The sequence below is a fragment of the Castor canadensis genome, chromosome 19 (assembly GCF_047511655.1).
Source record: "Castor canadensis chromosome 19, mCasCan1.hap1v2, whole genome shotgun sequence".
NCBI lineage: Eukaryota > Metazoa > Chordata > Mammalia > Rodentia > Castoridae > Castor > Castor canadensis.
Genome location: NC_133404.1, coordinates 36,948,061 through 36,961,677, shown reverse-complemented (window position 1 = coordinate 36,961,677; position 13,617 = coordinate 36,948,061). Strand labels below are relative to the sequence as shown.

Genomic DNA, 13,617 nt, shown 5'->3' with positions numbered 1-13,617 from the left:
TCAGTAAAGTCCCTACAGCCCACGTGTACCCTCCCGCTAAGCTGCGCTCTTTCTGTTGGCAGGTAACCTGGACATCACCCCCGATGACCCCCGCTGGATTGGAGCCTGGTGGGGTGGCTTCCTGCTCTGTGGTGCCTTGCTCTTCTTCTCATCTCTCTTGATGTTCGGGTTCCCACAGTCCCTCACCCCACACTCAGACCCTGCCATGGAGAGCGAGCAGGCCATGCTTCCTGAAAGAGATTACGAGAGGCCCAAGCCCAGCAACGGGGTCCTGAGGCACCCCCTGGAGCCAGACAGCAGTGCCTCCTGCTTCCAGCAGCTGAGAGGTAAAGGCCACTTCGCTGGTGGTCAGACTAATGGGGGCACTGTGATGGTAGGGGATGCAGGAATGGGTGGCACCCAGGCTGGGTGCTGGGGGACTCGAGGTGAAGCAGAATGATACTTCTTTTGCAAGATTGACTCCAGCCAGCCCTGTCCTTAACTTATGACTAGACGTACTTGCAGAAAACAAAAAGAAGGTGCCCACTCTTCATTGACGGGCTCTCAGCAGTTATGATAGAGAAGCAGAAAAAGGAGAGGAAGAATGCTCAACCTTCTGCAGAACTCTTCGGAGCTCTTTTGGGCCACTTAGGAGTACCTTGAGTCACTCAAGGACTTTTAAAGTTGGCTCCCTTTGCCTGGCACAGCCATTCCTGAAAAGCCACCTCCAGTGTGCATTTCCTTAGATTCACTCTGTCCTTCCTCCGCTAACCATGAGAGATGTGGTCCTCCAGAAAGCAATATGAATGCCCTCTTAACAACAGTCACACGTCAGGATGCAGTGGAGCTCTCACTGTTGTTTATAAAAGAAAAGACAAAAGCTGGGTGCCGATGGCTCATACCTGTAATCCTAGCTACTCAGGAGGCAGAGATCAGGAGGATCTCGGTTCAAAGCCAGCCCAGGGAAAATAGTTTGCAAGACCCTATCTCAAAAATAACCATCACAAAAAAAGAGCTGGTGGAGTGGCTCAAGGTGTAGGCCCTGAGTTCAAGCCCCAGTACTGCAAATAGATAGACAGATAGATAGACAGACAGACAGGCAGGCAGGCAGGCAGACAATGCAGCTTTGCTGGCTAAATGATGAGGCACAAACAATGATGCAAAAGGAGAAGGAGATATCCCCTAGGGGTGTTTTGGTGTTCCAAACAGTCCCTTAAAGACAAGGGAAATGAGCTGTGCTCAGTGTCACAGCTCCCCCTCCCCCATCCTCCAGGAGCTATGTGTATGTCGTGGTCCTTAGTTCCCAGAAGTCCTTGCTGGGTTCACTGGAGTGCCTGCTAGATTTGAGAGGTGACCAGGTGGTTGTGGGCAAGCAGGAGCCAGGCTGGGACACCACTTTCCTGGGAAGCTGGGATAAGTAAATTAGGCACACGCCGGTCACCTCTTTATAGGTACCAGCAGTGCTTGACTGAACCAGCCTTTGACAGCCACAGGTGCACCTGCCAGGGCTCTGTTCAGCATCTCACATCACTGAGTCTCTTTGCTGAGTTCTGTGTGATGGACGCACATGACACAGGTGTTGGAGAATCACGGGCAGCGCTTTGGATGGCCTTGTGCTCAGATCACTATCTTCCTCCTCACTGGCTCTGTTCGCTTCTCCCCACTGCATTTGGACAGCATAAAATTGTCACACAATTCCTCCACGAGAGGCTTGTCTTGAGAAGACTTAGTTAATCATACCCGTGAGTCCAGAAGGAATTGAACGAACTTGTGCTATTCCTGGAAAGACACTAATTTAATAACCTGATTTCATGTCTGACTTCATGTCCCATGTCAGCTTCTGCCAATGCTGTGAGCTGGAATTTTCCTTAGATGATCTCAGAATTTCTCTGTGTTCCAGAATGTGCTGGTAGGCAAGAAAGCTACCTGGTTTGTTTCTTGTCAGTTGCCTTGGCTGGGACCGCGCCCTGGATATGTATGTGCTTAATAAAAGAGGACCCCCCCCACACACAAATGGGTCACTTCTGGGAGCCCCCAGCTGGCTGGAGGGTGATCCCTGCTGCTCTCCTGTGAGCACAGCTGGCTAGAGACTGTTTCAGTAACCGAACACGCGAGAATCTATCAGCTGGTCTGAGAGTTGGCCTGGTAGAATGCCCCAAGTCCATGGATAGTAGCAACCTTTCCAGATCGCTCTCATCCCAGGTAACATCCCTGTCTTCAAAGAGCTGCACCAATAATTCTCTCGTCTTTCATCTCTGGCTGTGCAAAGATGAAAAAGATACTTTGGGGCCATCAAAGAACACCATCCAGCCTAGGAGCAGATCAGTAAGTCAGCAAAGACAGCAGTGTAGTGGGAACAGCCGTAAGCAATCAGTGCAGGGCATTACAGAGATGCAGTGGACAGGCAGGAAGAGCCACCTCCCCCAGGAAAGGATGGCTGTGACTAAGTGACTTCTATCCTGGAGCTTGTGTCTCAGTAGGGGAGGCATGAGATGGATGAGGTCACACGAAAGACAAGGTACAAATTGGGCGAGCTCTCCCCAGTGATCTGGAACTCACTAGACCTCAGAGGCCTCGGTGGTCTCCAGGCAGTGCCACACCTTTACAGTACAAATAAGCTGAGCTGGGTCACATATCAGAGGGATGAAAGTCCCTTTCAAAATCTACATGTTGCAGTTTCTCGCACATCTTGTTTGAGTTTACAAAAGGGTTTCTTCTTCTTTCATCAGTCTGTGTCCCCTACACTGTCTTCCCAGGCTGCTGGGAGAACTGTAGGGCAGCCTGTCTGAGACAGACACACCCAGGTTCAAATCCACCATGGCTACTTACTTCCCCATTGTGCAACCTTGACCATGACCATGCCATTTAACTCCTCTTGTCTTTAACATGTAGAGTCTGCTTTAACATGGACAGAATTAGGTTGCTGTCACTACTTACTCCATTTATAGAGGAAACTGAGCTGTGCTGATATGGGAATTTGGGTCTGTCCTTCACTTTTAAGGAACCTGTCTCCGCCCCCCAAAAAAAGCTAGGCTTTTTCCAACGAAGCCAGCGACTGGTTAGGTTTGCAACCCTTTCCAGAAGGAGAGAGATGGAAAGCACAGAATCTTATTTCAGAACAGTCCAGGAAGTCCCCAGCTTGTAGCGACTGTCATGTTCCCATTTTTACAAAGCAGGCAACAGACGACCAAATGCTTGGGTTGATTAAGCTGCAGTATGTCCCCCAGGTGGGAGCTTGCCAATCCAAGTCACAGTTTTGCATCTCAGCTGTGCCACCATGTAACTTTTCCTTTTAGTCCTGGACTGGGGCCCCTCCTCCCTTGTCTTGGTCTTTGGTTGACCCCACTCTCGTGTACACCTCAGCCACTCACCTTTGTCCTCTGTGTCCACCACGGTTCTTTCCTGTGTATTCATTGTATGTTGGCCAGCCTGCACCTGGTATGTCTTCCTGAATCCAGTATACACTCAGCATTTGTGTAATGGTTTGTGAAAGGCTATACCTAAAGGAAGGACTCCAAGGGACTCTAATGGACAAACGTCCAGTACTGTCACCAGTTAGTGTGTAAAGTCTCACACCGGTGATTTTGCAATAGACGTGGATAGTGTTATCAGTGAGTGCATTGAGGAATCACATCCACAGTTTTTCATGTCACTATAAGTCATCTCTGATTTCACATGCCCAGGGAAGCCTTGATAGACAGGACCTGTGTCCCCTCTATAGCCAAATATCCACCCACCTCTGCCGTCACATTCTCTGTGGTTCTGAAATGCATCAGGAATGCTCTTCTTTGCTTCTGCCTGCCTGGAATGACCTTCTTCCCTTGTTCCATTTCCAGGCTAGGCTGCCTCTCCAGAAAGCCCTTCACTGGCCTCTGTTTGTCTATGGCCCTGTGCAAAATTAGCCGTGTTGCTCTGTCACCCCCTCAGCCCCACAGAGCCCCTGTGACTGCATTACCATGGCGGTCTGGCTGTCTCTCTGCATAGACCCGAGGACAAAGCTTTCATTCATCTGTTCATTTCCAGTGCAGAGCGTGGCACCTGGCACACAGGTGTCAGTTGAATGAAGCAGCCAACGAGCCTCTTCTTGTCACCTGTATGCACAGGCTTACGTGCACATACACAGCAGGTGACAATTCCTTCTCCCAATTATCATATTGAATCCACCAGCCCTCTGAGGCATTGGTGCCATATTACAGATGTTAAGATGTTTGAACCCTGGTGAAGACCTCAGTTCCTATCTTCTTAACCATGACCTTGAGCTGCTGCTTCTGACAGTAAACGGACTCTGTCACCAGGTGCTAGCTAACATTTTAGTGGGGTGTACTAAAACTCCACTGCCACCTGCACTAGCACAGATGTACCCTAAAACAATGGGGCTGCACCCTGAAAGGAAAGAAGACTGATTCCCTGTTCACACAGCAGGTCCTGACCTTCTACTGGCTTTTCTAGCTGGAATCAATGTAGCTACATTAGAGGTGCAGGATCCCAGTGTGAGTCCTGCCTTTGTCACTGAGAAGAGAGAGCAGGGCTGTGCAAAGCAGGACACCATTGTCTCTGAGCCCTTCATGCTGACTGCCAATGGTCTTTTCCTATTCTTGAAAAGGTAGCTGAGTCAGGTGAGAGCAGGTAATGGCTGAGTGCTCCCGGCAAGCGATGACTTAGGATTTCCAGAGCACTTGCGTAGACACACACACGCACCCCTGCAACTAGGTCCCCCACAGGTGGATTAGAAGTTGTTATTGATCTCTGAGTCACCAATGGATATCGGAACCTGGGGCAAGGGTCATTAAACCTGGCACCCAGGTTCCTGCACTTGGCCTGCACCCATATCACCACCGTCCAAATCTAGTGTTCTTCCTGTTATTTCTCCAGGGATTCACCTAACTGTTAATGAAATGATTCACGAAAATGGTGCTTAGCCTAGGGCTGACAGGACCAAAGTCCCCATGGGTCTGACACTGGTTTCTGCTCTGTTCGCTCTTGTCCATGACAGGCCGTACAGAACCCCGGGGCTTGAGTGCAGCTGAACTTTGAAAGGATATGAATCTGCATGCGTCCTTGACACCTCATCATCCCACGTCCTTCCACCCCCGACCCAATCCAGACCATCTCTGGGGTCAGCTGACTTTTACACCTAAATCTTCAGCCATTCCTGCCTCTTTTCCCTCTCATGCTGCACTCAGACCCTCCAGTCTGTTTCCACACTTGGATCTCCTCAGAATGCACTTGACCATGTTGCCACAGAGGCGAAGCCCTTCCATGGCTGCTCCATCCTCTTCCTCATATCCCTCCTGCCCTGTTTCTGCCATACCAGCCTCTTGGGCTCCTTTTAGCCTTTCATGTTTCCTGGACTCCCTTCCTCCCAGGACATGGCACTTCTCGTAATTCCCTCTCCTGGAATTCTGATCCAGTTTCAAACATCAGCTTTCATTTCTGAAGGATGTTTTCCTGACCTCATGATAGAAAGGCAAGGTCATCACTTTCATTTAGATGGATGATTCTCTTCCTCCCTAGCTCCATGAGGGCAGGGATTCTCTCTGCTTTTGCTCATGTTCTAGAACCTAGCAGTTGCTAAATTTTGCTGCTTGGTCAGTGGAGGAATAAATGGATTGTTAGAAATGTATCACCAAGCCCAGCACAATATTCTGCTTGCCTTAAAGCTTCCCTCCTGCCACCCTGGTCTCCCAGAGGTTTGGCCTGCATGTGACCATCCCTAGGCACAGTTATGATAAGAGCCTCACGTTCCTGAGAGTCACCACCAGCTCACAGTGACTCACCTGTGGCAGAGAGCATTTGTTGGTCAGGTTGCTGCAGAGGTAGCTAAGGCCAGCTTGCCCTGGTGATGCTGGGCTTTGTAGTGACACCTACCGGTCAAGTGCTTTACTCTTGGGCAGGGTGCCTATTCACCGCCTGTGGCAGGACCCCACTCACACCCCTGGCCTCTGTGTCTCTGCCAGGCGGCTTCTATCCCGTGCCAGTTTGGCAGTCAGTTTCTGCTACATTTTTCTTAATTAGAGGCGTGTCTTTCAGCCAAGGCTTATCTTAGGGAGCCTGGTGATCAGAAAGCCCTTGTGGATTGAATGGCTGAGTGTTTTTATTGTACTACTTATCTTCCCCTCCCTCATGTAGATTTCCTGGAAAAATCTCCTGTCTTGATTCCATGGTGAGGGAAACCATCTGCCCTCCCCAAGGCAGGGAATCCTGGACCCCATGGTGGTTTATATTCCCTGGCATCACAGGAGCTGTTGTGTGGGTCCCCTGGGAACTGGCTGGCCAGTGGCTTGCTTTGTTTTTTATCTGTGTTGATTGGAGAGCGTACTGGGGACTAGCACTGGGGGACTATGTCCACGGACAAGCTGCTTCAGCCAAGCCACTAAGACAAGCACATGAGAGGGTACCTGGCACTACGCTGGAATTCTGTTGGTATAGCAGAGTGTTTGTTGAATGAATGAGCAAAAGAAATAACTAGAAAGCAACATTTCTCAGTGATGGGTCCTTAACATGCAAATCTGAGCTGCTCAGGGAAAAACAACAAAAAGATGGGAGGAGTGGTTTCCTGGTCACATAAGTGAGAACTCGTGTCCACTCTGACCCTTAGAGATTTATACTTCTTTTAGCACATTAAAGGCTCTGAGACAGCCTGTGCAAGGGAGGCTGGATAACTTTGTCTTACTCTGTGATTCTCAGACCTATGTGACTACAGGACTCTTGTTCATGTGAACTCAGCCACTTTGCAAAGGCTGCTGGAACCCAGGGTGGGAAGTCGTAAGGATCCTGAATGTTTCAAAGGCTGTACTCAGGACCTCAGGGGAGGGCTAAGGGCTCACATTTGAGGCAACCTGGAAGGATGAGCAGGATCCCCTTAGGAGGAGAGAGGACGAGGGCTTCAGGCTGGCAGGCAGGTTCTAGCAGAGGCAGGAGGACAGGGAGGCCCAGGTGTGGTTGGGTGATGGACGTCTAGTTGGGGGTATAGGATTCAGAAAAGAGTGAGTCCCACACTCAGCCATGTTCCTGGTATCTGAAGGTGTTCTGTTAATTCTTGATCAAATTTTGAATGAAGTACTGGAGCCTCGCCATTGACCTTCCAAAGCATCCAGGCTTAGTCATATGAGCCTTTATTTCCCAGCCAGGAGAAACTTCACACCTGTACAGTTCCTTGAAAAACCCCCGTGTGTCTCCCACCCCAGAAATTCTGGTTCTGTGGGAGGGAGGAGGTGGAGCAGGCGTCAGGATATCTCAAAGAACCCTCCCCCAGTGAACTCACAGTTGAAAATGAATGCCAGAGATGAGACAGCCCTGGGAAGTGTCCCCACCAGGAGCTGTACTCAAGTAAGTGGAAAGCGTGGGGAAACTCCTCACTGAATAAACTAGGGACACCGTGGATCCCATATGATTTTCAGTGACATAAACACGATGGTGGCTCTGAGAAGATATACTAATAACATCAGGGAACCTAGGCTGTGTCAACTTGAGTGTTTTACTTCACCATTTCTTCCCTTTTGTTTTTGGTGGTACTAGGATTTGAACTCAAGACCTTGCATTTGCTAGGCAGGTCCTCTACTGCTTAAGCCATACCTCCACCTCTTGAGCTATATCTCCTGCCCACCATTTCTTTCCTTCATGCTACCATTTTTCTTTACAGACTTTCCAGGAATGAATTCTCACATTGCTAGGGTTTTCACAGTCATAAGCACCAGGTACAGCTAGCGCTGTGCTCCTGGGGTGGAGCACACACTCTCAAAGAAAGTAGAACTGGCCTGTGCGCTCACCAAGTCTCTCTATTTCTCTAGCCATTTTCTCCCTCTGCCTCTGACATGAAAAGCTACAATATTTGGGTCTGAATAAGAGACCCATGCTTCCCAGGCTCCTCTCTCAGTCTCCACCAACCTGGGGTGAGCCTGAGATTCCAATCTCACACTCTGGGAGGAGGAAAGGCACTGGGTGACACCAATTTGGAGCTGCAGGTGCTGAAAACTGACTATATCTCTATGGAAGCTTAGTCCTTGCTTTAAGATGGCTCAGAGGTGGCCCCATGGCTCCTTTTCTCTTGGGCCTCCTTGTTGGGGTTCTAAAGAGTTGGTGGCCTTAAATTTATCAAATTATCCCTGGTTGCATTCTAAATCCTTGTTTTTTGGTATTTTTTCTTTTGCTTACTTGAAACTCAGCCTGTACAAAGGAAGCATTACCTTCTGCCTGTATCTGTGAACGACAGGCAGAAGAACACCTGTTAGCTGCTTCTCACAAGCCTGCAAGGAGAAGGAGGCTTTGTCCATGGCCTGGAGTGGAGACTAAGGGACAGCCCTAGCTGTGGTGATGAGGCCACAGTGGGTCCAAGGCTGGAGCAAGAGGCTGTCTGGAGCCAATGTGGGTACTTGCTTTCAGAAGACCCCCAGACTCTGCAGCCTCATCTCTGCCTGGACTTTCCTCCATCTACACACAAAGGAATGTTCTAGCTGTCTCTGGAACCAACGGGCAGTGAGAATGAGGATGAAATGCACATTCATTATTTCTGGCCTCACAGGCAACAAAGCATTTACCTTGACTGAGCACTCCCACATGCACCGTGGATCGTGAGCCTTGGAATTTCACCAATGGCTTGGTCATCAGTCTGTCTCGACTTCCTGAGTTAATGTTTCTTAAGAGATTCTAATAGCTCCACTTCAAGATTTGTGATTCACTCATTCATTTTCTTATTGACTGATTCAGTAAGCATCTGCTTTTAGGGGACATAGTATCCAGGTCTGATGAAGAAGTTTCGTCCCTGCTCTCAGACGGCGCCTTGCATGGGAGAGACAGGAGGACCCAGGCAAGGCATTAGTGCTAGTGACGGCCACTCTCAGTGGTCACCAGCCCAACATGGGAACCAAGTTAAGAGTCAGCTGAATGTTCATGACACTTCATTTTTCTCAAGAGTCACTCTACCTGGCGTTCGCTCTGTACCACTATCACGGTGTTTTCCACATCTTCATTCATTCTTCCTTCCTCTTTCATGTTTTCTTTTTTAGTTATGCTATGAAGACTTCTGTACCTCACCCCCGCTCTCTCTACCTCTCTGTTGTCTTGGGTCCTGTGTGTTGTGAAATGCTTCATGGCAACTCAGCTTTCAGAAAAACAAATTTATTTTTTGTTGATTCAACTCCTCATGAAAACCAGAAAGTCAAGAACAGGAACTATGTGGTTCAGGCTGACCTAAGTTCAAATCCACCTGCCTTGACTGCTTGGCTTTGCATCTTTGAACAAGGTAGAGTTTAGTGTCTCTCAGAGAAATCTTGATTTTCTGTCTGCGATGGCATTTCCAAGACTCCTTGAGGTTGTGATGGTGGCAGCCCCTTGGCACAGTGCCCTGCCCAATGCTTGTCACCCAAAGAGCACTAGATACCATTATAATTACTAAGTGACTTTATTGGCCTGTCTTGAGATCACGAGCAGCAGTGTGTTAACAGTGATGTTATTAAACAGAAAGAAAGTCAGGACCAATTTTAGTAAAGAGATCAGTGCAGAATATACAGCATCCAGTGGTGTCTCCACTGAGCCTGACAGTGACCACCAACTGGGATACCTCTAGTTTCTGAAAAGAACAGTGGGTAAGGTCATTTGATTCTCAGCCTGGGGTGTTGTTTGACCCTCTAGAGGAGGAGCATCTCCTTAGGAAGGAATGATGGCTCCCAGGAGCTCAACCCACTCCTCCATGGTCACCATCATCCTGTCCCAGTCTCTTCCAACTGTCACTGGCCAGTCCATTCACACAGGTGCATTCCCACAGCCTGGTGACCTTGAGGCTCCAAGACCTACTGTGCTAACAGCCGGGAGTCCAAGGGCTTTCTAACTTGGCCATGGATTCCTCCTTCTTATGTTCACTCTGATTCTCACTGAGCTCTTACCTGTGTGCAAGAGATGCTAGGCCTCGTGTCCCACAGGTCTCATTTCACCTGCACAGCTTCCATGGATGGATTGATGTGATCCAGTTACAGACCTGCTAAGACTTGAAGCCTGGGTTCAAATCCCAGTTTCCTGGCTCCTTAGACCATGTTGCCAGGCTCTATTTTACACAAGTCCTCTTATTTTACAAAAACCTGTTCTGTGGTACCAATCTCCTCCTTTGGCCCTCTCATACCTTCTTTTTTATTTGTCCCTCCCTCTCACCCTTTCCTAGCTCTCTTGCTTCAAAAGACATGGACTAAGACCCAGATCCATGCCAGACCTGGGCATTTTCCCCAACCTGAGTGGGAATTTTTTTATTATTGTTGAGAATTACCTTTGATTAGCAAAAGTAGTCTCTGTGCTTAATCTTCAAAACAGAGCAGCACCTCACTGAACCCAGATCAGAACAGCACACTGTCATAGCATGTGCCTTGGTGACAGATGCCAGGGCTGGAGTTTCTGCTCTGCCTCTTGACTATGGGACCACTGTGCCTCAGTTTCCTCATGTTTAAATGGAGAACGGGGGTGTTAATGATCCTAAGATTAAGATTTGTCTTGAGTTGGTGAGTTCATGTGTAAACGCTTAGGATGGCATTTGTCACACAGGCAATGCTCCATCAACATTAGTCCTCATGATGCTCCCCTGATGTCCCCAAATCCACTTTTCACCTCCTGAAGGATTTACAAGTTTACAGGAAGCCTGGATCCTACAGGAATGTGGTAGAAAACCTGTTCTCCTTAAAGATAGCTCCCCTGCCGGAGTTCCCAATTTCCTAGCATCCTGCTGTTGACAGTACTAGGCCCCTGGTGAGAGTTGAAAAGGTTTCCTGGTTGATGGGACTGGATGATTCAAGCCAATCTCCCTCCCAGCTCCCAGCTCCCAGCTCCAGAGGCTGGATCAGGAATAAATGGCTGAGGAGGCTGCAGGTGTTCAGTGGCCTGGTGTGGCCCTGGTTCACTGTTCTCAATTTGTCTGGGCCACCTCATTAGCTACTCTCTCCTTGGAAAAACAGAACTTCATGGGTTTAGCAACCATTTGAATGAAAAAGCTTGAAACACTGGGATGACTCTAGGATCAAGCCAATTAAAGGCTGCCTTTCAAAGTGAGGTTTTGGAAGGTAAGCTGAACCTTTGAAAAGGAATGTTAGTCATTGCCATGAAACAGGAGATGAGAGGAAGAACGTAGGCGGAAAATAGAAGACAAGAAGAAGCTGTCAGTTCCAGAAGTCAATCAGCTTGGTTTTAAAAATTTTTTTTTCTTCATGCAAATAATGTCCACTGAGGCTTCCCTGGGCCTTCGGTACAATGAGTATTGAACTTAGTGATTTTCACATTTAATTCAAGGAGAAATTAGTTGTTAGATATGAAGACAAAAGCAGGCAGACTCCCATCTCGACAAGGAGTCCTTCCCACAGAAGTGAAATTATCTCTGGAATAATTAAAATGCTCGCTGAAGTATAAAACTGTTCTGTTAACTGGAGTTGTCTTTGTCAAACAAGGGACCTTCCCTTCCCCAAACAAATCATGAAGATGCCAGTCAAGGTCAAGGGACTGAAAGAGATACAGTGACCCAACAAGTCATCAACAAAGTCATTGCTAAGCTAGAGAATAAAGTTGGGGGAGGTCCTGGTGGTGCCACCCTGGCAGCAGTCGAACTGGACAGTGAGATGTGAAGCTTTATTATTCTGGAGTCCCAGACTCTGAAGAGACTCCACCCCAATAAAGGAAATGAATCTGCAGTGGAAGCCTGGTAGAGGACCAAGACTTCCTGGAAGGTCCCCAGCCTGCCTGTTCATGCTGGCAGCATTTCTAGAACCTGGATGCCTTCATTCCAAGAATAATGATTAAATAGCAGTGTTCTCATCTGCCAAAACCCAGTAACAGCCAGGACTTTCAAATTCATTCCTCCTAAGGAGGTGTTGTGATCGCCCAGTGTGATCCATCCTGTGCTCTCTACACTGTGATGTTTGACACTCTGTGATGTGACTCACCAGGCCCTTGTCACAAGTACATTACGCCGTCACAATGGGGCCCACCCTGTGGCCACATGGCCTGCACTCATACTCAGTGATTCACAGTGACGAAGTCTTCACAACCAAGGAGTTCTGTGCACGACAATCTCATTGCCTGTGTTCATGGCTATTGTATTTCTGTATTTATTAAACAATCCACATTTTAAACTCTATGTAGTCAACAGTCCTCTAAAATTTGTACAATGCTTAAAAAGACAATATGGATCTAACAAAAAGAAGTTTCTTAACATTTAAACATAGATTTTCAAAGTAAATATGTCTAGGCATTTATTTGAACTGATATATCTAAAAAGTCAGATTGCCATAACATTTTAAAACTCTGTAAAAGATAGACAAAATGTATACATAAAGACTAGCACTCTTAAAACACAGCAAAGTTATCAGTGCATAAATACCATGGACTGATAGTTCTTTATATAAGACCTGATGCAATGGCGTGTGCCTTTAATCCCAGGTTCTCTGGAGGCAGAGATCAGGAGGATTGCAGTTTGAGGCCAGCCTTGGTAAAAGCACGAGACCCTATTTGAAAAATAACTAAAGCAAAAAGGGATAGGGGCCTGCCTCAAGTGGTAGAGGGCCTGCCTAGCAAGCACAAGGCTCTGAGCTCAAACTATTCTTACTCATGCTCTTTTGAAAGTTTTTTGTTTTAAGTCTTCAGTAATTTTACAGGAAGCTATCACAGCTTCCTGTTGAACAGCCGAGTCACCTGCTCTGCTCGGCTATCTGATTGCTTCTCAGTTGGATATGAGAAGTAATTCTGAGCCTGCAGTCATCTGGCTTAATTCATTCCCATAACCAAATTCCTTTCTTTGTGTCAAAGAATCCTTACATCTTTACCCTTTACAGAGGTTTTCACTTCTGAACTTGGTGTCTTTCCTAGAGATGATAAATCTTAACTTTTGAGTATCTGCCAGTTCCTGCCCCATTATTCTGTCATTTTGATTTATTGAGCTTGTCTGTTAACATTATTAAAAACTTATGTATCTCCTATTATTATTTTATTCTAATTAGTTGAACCATTTAGAGGTTTCATCTCCTAGGAGATGCAATTGAGCCTGTGTAATTAGCTCTCTCCTTTAGGACAGCTAGCTCAGTCAACGCCTTGAAATGCAACGGTAGACTCTGCCCACCTGTGTGTTTGATATGGCCACAGGCTCTGATTGGTTTTTCCAAGACTTGGTACAGTACCTGCTTCATCTGAGAGTCTGGGTATTATCTTTCCTATTACACAGGTGGAAACAAGCACATCACGTTTTAAATATCCCCCATTATTATGATGATAATTCTAGCAAAACAGAATTCCTCTAACCCTAGTCACTGGCACTCCCCTTTAGTTTTCGCCTTACCTGAATTTCCCCTGTTGATTATATAAGACTTGTCTTCACATAACTTCAAATCAATTTACTTGTCATAAGCCATAACGTTTGATATATCAACTATATTTTAGTTACTTTTTGTCAGTACAGCTGACTCTTCGCATGTGTGGGTTTGCATCCACAGATCCACCCAATTACAGATTGAAAGCATTTGATAAAATGTTGCATCACAGACTTTGTATCATTATTCTCTCAGTAATAAAGTACAACAAATATTTGCATAGCATTCGCAGTGTATTTGATAAAGTAGTCTAGTGATGACTTAAAGCAGAAGAGAGAATGGGTTATATATACAGCTCTCATGGCGT

General features: G+C 47.2%; 1 protein-coding gene across 3 annotated transcripts in view; it reads left to right on the top strand.

The window, feature by feature from the left end:
• The window catches only part of Slco3a1 (solute carrier organic anion transporter family member 3A1), a 297,967-nt gene that overhangs the window by 227,378 nt on the left and 56,972 nt on the right, over positions 1-13,617 (top strand). For all 3 annotated transcript variants that reach the window (XM_074061752.1, XM_020177776.2, XM_020177775.2), the window contains exon 4: positions 63-326. In XM_074061752.1, coding sequence (XP_073917853.1) covers positions 63-326 — 264 coding nt within the window. The remainder of the gene's footprint in view (positions 1-62; positions 327-13,617) is intronic.